Source organism: Piliocolobus tephrosceles, chromosome 19 (genome assembly GCF_002776525.5).
Source record: "Piliocolobus tephrosceles isolate RC106 chromosome 19, ASM277652v3, whole genome shotgun sequence".
In the NCBI taxonomy this organism is placed as follows: Eukaryota; Metazoa; Chordata; class Mammalia; order Primates; family Cercopithecidae; genus Piliocolobus; species Piliocolobus tephrosceles.
This window is the reverse complement of record NC_045452.1, coordinates 52,415,577-52,427,801: the sequence shown is the minus strand read 5'-3', so window position 1 is coordinate 52,427,801 and position 12,225 is coordinate 52,415,577. Positions and strand designations below refer to the sequence as shown.

Genomic DNA, 12,225 nt, shown 5'->3' with positions numbered 1-12,225 from the left:
ATCAAAAAACACCCAATAGAATGTGAGAAATAGAGATGATTTGGACTTCACAAATTTCTAAGCATCTCCTTTGTTCATTCTACTCCTAATCCAAAAGCTACCGCCATTACCACTTTTATGCCTTTGACCTTGTCTGGCCCAAGTCATTACCAGCTGTGAAGAAGTTTGTAAGGAAAAACACTGAATTTATTTTTGAAAAACTCTTACCGGCAATTTCTTAGTTTTCTAAATCAAATTATCTCTCCTCTTTCCTTAAACAACAGTCTTCTGTGCTACCCTCAGCTCCTGACGTTATCCTTACTGCTGGTCTAATTCTCCAGTTTCCTTACCATTTTCATTGGAATTTTAGGAATGTTCTTGCTTTTACTCAGGGGGCCGACACATTAGACCTAAACACTTCCCTCCATTTCTCTAATCTTGCACAGTCAGTCCTCCAGTCACCCTGCAATCTCTCGCTCAGATTCACAGTCCAAAAGGATTTAAGACTCAGTGATTACAGAAACCAACAATTGATAATAACCATCTAAGGTGCTTACAACAGTGATTGGCACTTGGTGAAAGTTATTCTGTTGGTGTAAAAGTAATCTCAGTTTTTGCCATAAAAGAAATAGCAAAACCGCAATGACTTTTGCACCAACCGAATAGCTAATAATTAATGGCTATCATATTGTGACTGCTATCTGTAATATGGAATCTTAATATCAGTATCACAAGAGCCAAAGGGCATTGAGAGAAATTTGTGGTAGAAAGGTTGTGGGGTGATTACCACAGGGCCTAACTCAATGAGATGTTGAACAAATCTTAGCTATATTTTGTCGGCTAGTGTATATGTGTGTGTGTATTATATCATCTTTTAAGAAATATAGATGTTTTAAATCATTTGTTTAAAAGCATACATCCTCCTAAGGAGAAAATTTAAAGTACCACAATTCTACAATATTATTTGATATGAGAGGAAAAATCAGTGTTTGAAATGTACGCTGAAAAGAAATGATTCCAGGTTTAAAAAGAATTAATGCTCTTAGGAAGCTTAATGTTATAAATGTTATAAAATAGACTTTTGCTAGTCAATTTTAGGTGTTTTAAAAAAACATTTCTATGCTTGCATTGTTATCTCAACTCTTTACCTTTATATCTGGACTAAGTTTAGATAGAAAAAATGAAAATGAAGTGGTAGATTATGTTGCTTGCCGTTTCTAATTTAACACCAAAATTTTAATCATATGCTATCTTCAGGGGTTGATAGTCCGGTAAAAAGAACTTGAAGCAATAGTTTTCATAGAACTTTAACTAAGATAAAGTATTAATTGTCTATGCCAAAGAGGGTGAGCGATGATAGAAATTACAAAGAGCCTAGGACTTCCCTGAGACCCAGCTTGGTGCTACCACTGTTAGGAGAAAATTAAAAATAAATGAACAATAGTTTCCAACTCTAAAACATATTATATGCAGTACATACTTTAACCTAGTTTACAATTTATATTTATTGTGCCCATTGAACCCACAAAAGCAGTGTTTAATTTTACAGTTTAAAGTCACACATAGGGAAATGCTTTACAAAATAGGATATTGTTCCTCAATGAAAAATATTACAGTATAGGTCCCAAACGGCTCAGTTCAAGTCTTTTACCTGAATAACAGAGCTGTTGTGGAATGCAGGCTACAAGACACAGTAATGTTTTAAATACTTGATTAAGATTTGAAGGTTGCCAAAGCTGAGAGACATTTTAAACAAGACCCGTCTTAGTTTTCCAAGATTTTTGGTTTTTCAACTGCATTATATACCATTGCTTCTGGAAAATCGAGGGTAATAAGCAGCTTACATTTTACATCTTATATACAGTATGTAAATCTTCAATGATTTTCTCTACCATCAAAGCAAGTTTCAAGGTTTAAAAATCTCAGTTATATCTACTTAGGTTTATTACTTTACTCACAGACTCTAATATATAAACCAAATATTTATGCCATTGCTTCTATCAAATGCAACATGTTTCTTCAGTCTATTTAGTTATCCACAAAGTCTATTTACAAAGCATATGTATGATTTCCTCTGACTAACAGGTCATACAAATACGTAAGTAGTGTTTTTCAGCTCCTAACTGTAGCAAGATGAACCATCAATATTTATATTGTGCCTGAGTGCGTAATGCAAAAATACCATCCAGAGACTATATATTTTTTAATCAAAAGTCTAGCTTTACAAAGTCACACACAGTATGGTCTTCTATTGTAAATATACTCTCAGTATAGGTAGACATGTTTCTAATATATTATGAGTTGTTAAAGAAAAGGCTGAGATATAGTCACCAAGTGTTTACTAATAACATAAACTGTTGCAAAGTTTGAAAACAATATCAGGCCAAATATACATGAAAGTTTGAATGGAATGCTGAGGACTTAGTGAATGCTGAAATATGACTCATCTAAAAGTCTACTACTCCGGCCTGATGCTCCTCAAGTTTTAATGACCCCTTAAATGTCCTCAGATGCACATGCAGTTTATGTCACTGACCACTGTTGGTCAAAACAATCATTGGATGTGCTTATTTTTCGAATTTGGAACATCAAGTTGTGCCCTACCCTGACACAAACCTTAGAGGTCTTTCCTGCAAACTGTAAAATCATGTAGAAAAATAGTATCTCAGAAATACCACATTTGACAGTTGGTCACGAAAGATGTTAGCACCTCAATAAAAATTAGAATTGTTCACTGGATATGCCAAAGGAAAGTGGAAAAAAATTAAAAGGCATGCCCTGTTTTTCATTTGTTTTTTCCTACAAATCACAGTTCTCCTCACAGTGTTAGACTTTTAGGTCACTCTGCTGTGGCAGTACCTTATAGGATGAGGGGCCACTACTCGTTTTTTTCATTTGACCTTTATAGTCCACATGGTCCAGTTAGTTGAAGCCACAGAATAAAGACCAGAGAGAACAAAATTATTGCTAAAGTGCAACTATATTAGTAGAATGCCATTAACTGGGCTAACGAATGTGTATGCCAATGTCTTATTTTTTTTCAAAACCAACATCATCTAACAACACATTCTTTCAGTTTTCCCATAAAACCTGCATTGAGAATGATATCATGGTCCCAGGCAGGCATTTACCAGATTGAATGTTTTGCTGATCTGAACACCACGTGTATTCCAATTTTTTGGCTAATGCATGGTTTTGTATTTCAATATGTTCTCATACATTAAAAAAGTGAAACACAATTATACATTATAGAGTTTATATGCATCATAATAATATAATTTGAGCATTATCTCTATAGATTATGCCAACAAAGCATTCTTAGGAAGATTTTTTTTCAATGTCCTAGCCAGTTAAGTTGATCTATCTGTTTGATAATCTAAAACTATAGATTGTTGGGAAACAAGAAAAATAATAGGGAAAACATACAAGTTCCTTTTCTGTGTGTCTAAATGATACATTGTCTTGAATTTGGTTCTATTAAAGCTTTAGATGACCATTTCTGTACACATGGCTATTTCATTTATTTAGTAGTTTTGAAATGCTAGCAAATATATTGTATTTGTAGAGCATCATTTCATTATAAAGAGATTATTAATATTCACCAGTCATGTCAATGAGACTATACACTCTGCCACAGACTACTAGAAAAATTTGATCATTATTAAATTCAATGTTATTTTACAGTGTGAACAATAAGTAACAGCACAGGTTCTGGACTTTGAATCTGGCTGCTGTCCTCACCTGAACCGTTACAACGACCTTGTTAACAAGGAAGGAATCAATGGGGAAGTATCACAACCAGAGATTGGCTGTGTGTCCAAGGGTGCTTTGTCTTATTGCCAGGATCAGACTGTGAAATCACACAGGCAAGCTGACGTCATCAGAGGCAACTCTGCCTATTTCAAGTCCTATAATCACCCCAGAGGATTCAATAGTAGTAGAAAAACATCACATTCTCTTAATGGACACCCCTTATTTGTAGAAACAGTTATGACTATTAACATTTGTTATACAAACCCAATTTATTTGTGCTCATCAGTAGAATCCTACAGACACTAAAGACTAAATGATATTAATTTTAGGAGGTGTTTCTAAACAGACAAAGACAACGTTTGGTTTTATTATCATTTGTATCCCTCAGAAGTTGTGTGTACACAACTTTCATCTAATACATCAACGTCAATTTGTCCACGTTTCTCCATGAAGTGAAAGAATCTGATTCTTGGCTGTGTCTTATTGCCCGTAGGAAGCTTCTAGGCTATTTGTGTACCCAAATTTAAAACTTGCACCTTGTTTCATTGAATAAGTGTTTTTCTTATTTGTGACTTGAACAAATTAGTGTTAATGTGATGTAAAAGACCTATTATCATAGGTACAAGTAATGAACACTATTAGTTGTGAAAGATTAAAATTTCCTTGGAAAGAAAAATGATAGTATCAGAATAAGAATACATGAGGAATATATACATATACACCTGTTTCACACAGAAAGCTTTCTGTAAAAAAATACAAAAGCAACCAGTGCTGTATATTATGTAAACTCACAAAGTGTAAAAGTGTACTTTATACACAAACATGAAGCATAAATTAAAAAGTAGGACAACAGCAAAACATTTTAAATATAGAAAAATTTGCACATATTTTTGTTAAATAAGAATAAATAATTTTATCAACAGATTCACATACCAGTTGCAAAAACAATAAATTACTTTTTTTCAGTGCTGCAACTTTTTTGTTTGTGATTTATCCCTTAATTCCTAGTTTAGTGGGATAAAACTGTTTCCACAGGAAGGCAAAGGAAGATAAATTTATTGAATAAATTATAACAATGCCCTTATATTTCTAAACAGAAAGGCAGGGCTTAATTTAAATTTTTCTGATCTAGAAGAAATAAAGGTCATTTTCTTCTGGCTCCCTTTGTACTTAATAAAACTTATTATGGAGTGCTTAGTTATGTAAGGGAGATTAGATTCTTATAAACCTGAGCATTTTCAGACAAATTCTTTTTTTTTTTAAAAAAGAAATAGCCCCTAGCATCCTGAATTCTAGATATTTTTAAAAATTCAAGATGCAACAATGGAAAGGTGAAAGACAGTACGAAGTCAAAACTGGACTGATTTAGATTGAGTTGTATAGAATTTTCCCTTTGTTCATAATTCTTGGTATCTATAGAACACTCCATTTCTCTGAATTTCAGTTTCAAGTCCATATCACCTTCTCCAGGAATTTAGACATACATTCTTCAGTCAATCTAGTGAGACTCATAAGAAAAAGGTGGAGAAAACTACTTAAAAGCATGGAATAGTGGTTTATTTGCTCTAAGCGCTCTAGGATTGTTTCCATGACAAGTGTAAACCATCACTATTTGAGGGAATCATGAATCATTGACAAATCATATTAAAAATTTATGAGTATAGTAAGAGAAGCAGAGTAGGAGACAACTACATTTATGCCTCAATTATTTTTTAAGGTTGTTGGGAATATAACCACACACAAAAAAATAAATTTTGTCACATTTGAGTTACTTGATTAAAATTATTTCCAAAATGGAAAAAAGTAACATTAGCCTCTCTCCTAATTCCCTTTGCACAGACAAATGGCACTGGGATTATTATTTTTTTCTCACCTATTTGACTAGGTTTGCTTTCTGCCCTTGGCATTGGGTGATCTCCATCAAATATAGGTTATCAGCCTTCTACAGGCCTCATTTCTCAAACTGATAATTTATTAAGAAAAAAAATTGCTACATCTAAAGCAAAGTCAGTCTGTGAAAATTCAAAGGATGATTATTGGTTTTGTAAAACAATTATTTGTTTTAAAAGCAATTTCTTAAGAAAATACTAAAAACAGCGAGACATCTATTTTCCTGGCCCACTAAAATGATGTGACATAGTGATCAGTTACATAATTCTTTTATATTAAAAATATCTTATAATAAAAATAAACTCTCATGAGCTTGTATAACTCAAACAATGGTTCCCTAAGATTTTTACATGCAAATCTTTAACAACAGGCACATTTGGCATGATTACTATGAATTTTTATGAAGAAAAATTGGCTTTGCAGTGTTTCACAACAAAAGAAATCCCAATGAAATGAAACAACTTAGATTTTCTAAGCTGTGAGGTTGGTAATGGGGGAGGGGTGTACATTTTATCATCTAAAAAGATATCTTTAGGTGTGTGCTTATAAAATAATTTCCATGTCTAACTATTCAGACTTACAACCTACCTAAACAGGCTATGGAAACAAAAACAACAACTTTCTGAAAATCATCGCATTTCCTCACTCAGACACTTACAGGTACAACCAAGTGCTTTCCAGCTGAGAAAAATCTTTAGTACAATAGGAATATACTTAGATTTTTAAAATTAAGAAATCATTGCCTATGATGTGGAAACAGTCTTATTAATATTAACCACTTTTTGGCATTTACCACATTAACAATGATAACCACTTCTCAATGTGGCTAACTACCAAGTGATCTTTAATGTTTCTAATAAACTAAGTCAAGAAATACAAAACATTGTAGGTCTTACTGAACCCTGGAACAAAACAAATAAGCGAACACAAATGCATTTTAAAGGCTTGCTGGTAAGAGGTATACCAGTGTTGAAGGTGTTGGACATGATAGAAAACTTGCTGTGTGTTTTGTACGTATGTTATACATTGTGAGATATCAGATGAAAGCTCTGGAGAGAGAAAGTAGTTGTGAAAATACAAATTGAAAACACAGTGAAAAACATTTTTTTTTCCTTTTAAATTTCCAACACAAGGAAACTGGTTTTTAGACTCTTGAGTACTAATCACACACACACAGGCAAACCCTACTTCTACATCTGAAGTTATGCATTAATTTGGCTAGCTACCTGAAAAAAACACAGGCAGTCAAAGGTTGAAGTAAATGAACCCGTGTATGTATTTAAGTGACTAGATACACTGAGATCTATTTACTTTTCAAAATTTCTCAGAAGATACTTGCTGTCAAAATAGTTTTTTGACTGAAATTTTATCTCCTGTAGTCAAAATATACTAAATCTTATTAAAACAGCAGCAAGTTCTTAATTTCCAGTAAAACATCCACAGCTGTTTCTGGAAACTGAAGGAAGTTGAAATAGCTGCAGACCTACTTTGGTCAAACACTTTTTTTATAGAAATATATATGGATATTTTAATAGAACCAAGGGATATAAAGTGACATATCAAGGGAGAATGTACTTACAAACAGTAAAAAGAAGCTACTGTGTATTTTGGGTGAAAATGATTATGATGCCATTAAAGACATTCTATAAGAGGTAGGTGACAAGGGGGAGACAGTTCTGCCATCTTCAAATGTCCCCTGATTTTACATTCATCAGTGTTTCTTTCTTGTAAGCCCAGGGGATGTTCAATAACTCCCAAGTTTTTCTATATTGCAAGGTCACCACTGTCACGTGAAGCAGTGCACATCCTCTTTTGGTCACAGAGAGCAGATTCTGCCCGTTATTGGACTCCTGTTGACAATGCCACTGAAGCATGACTTTCTGTGAGTTAGGTAGACCTCCTGTTCACCACAACAGCATCAGTGCTGAATCCTCCAGTTATATTTGTGCATAAGATCATAACCACAGGCTAACATTTCTTCAGCAAGCATTGCTTAAATGCAGAAGGCCTTTGGGAGAGAGGACATCCTTTCGCTAACTTCCGGTTGCCATCCTGGCACTGCACCGTCCTGGTGTGCCATCCTGTGTCACAGGTCCTAGAGCAGGCTAGCCATGGGCCCGTGACCCACTGCAGCTGCGAAGTGTGTGACCCCACTTTATTGCTGCCATGACTAGTGACAGAGTTTACTTTTGGAGTGGACTTCTTGGGAACAAAAAAGCTATAACGGACATCTAATGGTTTAGTGGGATCTGTTGCAAGGATCTGCACTATTAGAATTTCCTTCGTGGCAGAGTAGCCCATGCCATGCAAGAAGTCGTCCCTGTGGCTCCAACCACTATAGTTCATGACTGTTCCATTGATGTCAATGATAGTCTCTGAAGTGGAGATCATGTACTTTCCATTGATAAGGTACTCACCATTTTTCTTTTTCAGGGCTAAATAGGCAGTGAATCTAGTCTGGTCTTTGGCTTTGAACTGTCGAACTTTTATGTGGGTTGCCCCTTCAGGAATCCTCACCACGTCAGTGTAGCCCTTACTGGAAGTAGGAATATTCACAGGAAGTGGGGGGAGGTAGTTAAAAAAAAAGGAGAAAAAATAAGTAAACAGTAAATAATAAACAAGTTCTCTAAAAAGTCTTCTCTTAACACAGTTTTAATGTCTTTAAGAGATTAGTTTAAAATTGAGTTTAAAAATTATTTTTTATGACAAAATTGCAATTAGCCTACAGTATTGTATACACTTTAACGGAGGTGTTCAAAATTAGGATGATGCTAGCAACCTGCCTTCATTTAAAAAATTTATACTAACTTTCAAGATTTATGAAACCATTTTCATCCTTATCAAATCCCATCACCTTTACAAATCCATTTTACATTCTTTCTGGCACAAAATGGGATATATTTAAATACAAACTGAAAAAAGTATGCCTTCACTTAATCTCATATAATTCTTTAATGTTTCTCAAATTTGCCTCCACATTAGAATCACGTGGAGATCTTTTAAATCTTTCAGAGCCTACCTACACCTCAGACCAGTTAAATTCCATCTTCCATGCTCGGGCACAGGCAAAGAGCACTTTTGAAACTTCTCACATTGTTCCAATGTGCAGACTAATTGGGAACACAGAATTAATTAGTTTTTGGACTAGAGGCGAGTAGAGTCTCTGCATCCCTATCTACTAGAACTCTGGATTTTGTGGGACAGACCACTAAATGAAGCACGCAATTTCGAAATTGGGTAATGATATTACTAACACCATCATAAAAGGGGAATTTTTTTAAAATGACTTAGCAAATTTTTCTGAATTCTTAGTGCCCATAAGATATAATAGATTGAGAAAGGCTTTATGGTGAGTGACATATAAGTCTTCAAAGAGCCATCATCTGTTCAAAAAGATGGGGAAAGACATAAATATTTTTAATACCCATGAGCCTGTGAGGAATGCTAGGATGGAAATGCTAATTAAGCACCAAGTGTGAGGTGAGGAGTCTACTATTGTCCACATTTTTGCCTTTCTAAGTAATTTCATAATAGGGTCCCTTTGCTTTCCTAGTTATTTAAACAGGAATACTACTGGCTTGCACAGTTTGACTGATGTGTGGAGTTGAACTGTCTCATTTCCAGTTCTCATTCACATGCTAAAAATCCAAGTGTGTTTCCCTTACTCCAGAGTTTCCTCTGAATTGGAAAGGAAGTTTATCGCCAAGGAAGCCGATCAGAAGGAAGCCCCCTGTCTACAGGCAAAGCGTTCTATAGTGACAGCCACACAGGCGATACAGCTTCCCACAGTGCTGAAGAGAGATGATGCAATGCTCAGGGCGTTCTTTATGCTGTCTAACTCGATTCATTATTTTTATTTTTGTAGTACATTACAGAGCAGACTTTGTTACAGATGTGTTTTGTAGTACCTAATATTAATAAATGATCCATGAAACTATAGTGGCTTCAAACAAAGTCAAAAGGGATGTTGGAGAATTCCTTGAAGCCAGGAGTTCAAGAGCAGCCTGGGCAATATAGGGGAGACCTTGTCTCTACAAAAAGTGAAAAAGTTAGCCAGGGATGGTGGTGCATGCCTACGGTCCTAGCTACTGGCAAGACTGAAGTGGGAGGATCACTTAGCCCGGGTCTTTGAGTGAGCTATGATTGCACCACTGCACTCCAGCCTGAGTAACAGAATGAGATCTCTCTAAACAGAAGGTAGTTGGAGATAAATATGTCATCTTACACAAAAAGAGTATGAAATGGGGATATATGAAAGTATTTGAACAAGTTCACTTTAGAGCTGATTAGTGGCAGTGTTAGGCTTAAAAGCCAGGCTTGACTGGATGCCGTGCTCACGCCTGTAATCCCAGCACTTTGGGAGGCCGAGGCGGGGGGATCACCTGAGGACAGGAGTTCCTGACCAGCCTGGCAGACATGGTGAAACCCCGTCTCTACTAAAAATACAAAAAGTAGCTTGGCTTGGTGGCCCATGCCTCTAATCCCAGCTATTCTGGAGGCCGAGGCAGGAGAATCGCTTGAACCTGGGAGGCAGAGGTTGCAGTGAGCCAAGATTGCGCCATTGCACTCCAGCCTGGGCAACAAGTTAGACTCTGTCTTAAAAAAAAAAAAAAAAAAAAAAAGTCAGGCTCTTGACTCCCAATTAGTGATCTTTTTCACTATGTCCCCAGGCAGAAAATCCTGACCCCTGCCAGCCATATGTTATAGCGGTTAAATGAAATTAAATTCTGGTTATGTCCAGAGTTTAAATGATGCCCAGTAGGGAGTAAGTAAAATAAAGAATAAAGGGTAAGGAAAGCTTTTTTGGGTGTTTACCCTTGTTCCTTAGAGCTTGTCTCATCTTGATAAGAAATAGTATGATGGTCAGTATTGCTGTAGGTCTTCAAACTGAGTTTCACAAGCATTGGTAAACCTGAATATTAGTGCCCTGAGTTTTTAGTGCCTTAGTAAAAGATGATTCTCTTAATATTCCTGATTCCCTTTCTTTACATCCTGCTTGGTATCATTTAAACTCCAGACACTAACCAGCTTTCCTGACTACCATAAGTGAATGCAATTTTCATATAACTCTTACAAAGTATGGCTAGCAGGGTAAAGGAATCTTGTTTTGTTCAGGGCTATCTGCACAGTGCCAAGGGCAATGTCTGTCATGAAGACATGTATTCACTGATATCCAAACATGCCGTCAGGGAAGGGATGTTTTAGTCTGCTCCCAGCAAACAAAGTATGTGGTGATATCAATTGATAAGAGCTGTGAAGAAACAGAGTAAAAGTAAGAAGTTACACAGTAGTGGTGGGAATGCAGGAGATGCCCTCTTGTTCACGTACAGTAGCCACCATCTGGGCAGGTGACATTTGACAGAAACCTAAGAGATTCTGGAAGGTGTACTGCTCATTAATAGCAGAAAGTGTTCCAGGCAGAGGAAACAGCATCCTCATACCTGGTGTCATGTTTTTGAAGTGCCAGAAAGTCCATTCTGGTTAGAGCAGAGCAAGAGAAAGGGACAGTGTAGAAAAGACACAGAGGAGGGAAGGGGCCAGATCTTTTAGCACCTTGGAGATTACAAAACAGTCTTGGCATTGACTCTAAGAAAGATGGAAGCCATTGGATGATCTGATTTAGGTAATAGCTGTGGCTTTCCTTGCTTGGTAAGATGAGATTGAGGGGCAAAGGATCCAGAGGTCACGAGAAGACTGCAGTGTTAGTCCAGGCAAGATCTGATGAACACTTGGATTGAGGTGGGAGCGGTCACTGTGGTGAGGAGCACCCAGATTCTGGAGATGTGGTGGAAATAGAACTGACAGGATCTGGTAATGGGTGGATGTGGGGTGTGAGAGAAAATGAGACAAGAACCATGACTCCAAAGTTTTGGCTTCAATAGTAGAAAGACTGAGTTGCCATTTACTGAGATGAGGAAAACTGAGGGAGGAGCAAGTTAAGATTAGGGTCATATTGTGAATAGGCTTAAACTTGATAAAATATTTTAGTATGTATTATCTCATTTCACATTTACAACAGTTTTATTAACCATATGATAATAATTACTAGTATTTCCACTTTACTTTTGAGAAATCTCACGGTAAAGAAATTAGGTGACAATTCAAAGATCACATATCTAAGCAATCATTGAGCCAAAGCTTGATTACAAATATTCCAGTATGAGATCAATGTTCCTTTTTATAAATCATATAAATTACTATGGCCTCCCTCGGTAATAACTTTGAACTACTCAAACAAGTAATTTGTACCATAATATAATCTTGGTCAAACCAATTTTCAAGTGGTTATGTTGCATACCACTTGTTGCTATAATGAATTTCTTCATCTTTTCATGTGAAAAAATGTGCAGATATTGGTTGTCAACACAAAAATACTTAAAATGCTAAATTTGGCAATTTGAAAAGTGGTTTATAACTTTATCTAGAAGAGAATATGTACCATAAAGTGTATAAGGTATTACTTTCTAAAAGTAATTTTGTTTCTAATCTGATTCCTGAATTCTCTCTCTCTCCATCTCCCTTCCTTTTCTTTTCTTTCTTTTCTCTCTCCCTCCTTTTTCTTTCTTTCTTTCTTTCTTTCTTTCTTTCTTTCTTTCTTTCTTT

At 35.9% G+C, this 12,225-nt stretch overlaps 1 protein-coding gene across 1 annotated transcript in view; it reads right to left on the bottom strand.

Moving 5' to 3' along the window:
• Window positions 1–4,998: 4,998 nt before the first annotated feature.
• Window positions 4,999–12,225, bottom strand: part of ADAMTS5 (ADAM metallopeptidase with thrombospondin type 1 motif 5) — a 46,413-nt gene continuing 39,186 nt past the window's right edge. Inside the window, exon 8 of the mRNA XM_023189274.3 lies at window positions 4,999–8,158. Coding sequence (XP_023045042.2) covers window positions 7,591–8,158 — 568 coding nt within the window. The 3' untranslated portion in view covers window positions 4,999–7,590. The remainder of the gene's footprint in view (window positions 8,159–12,225) is intronic.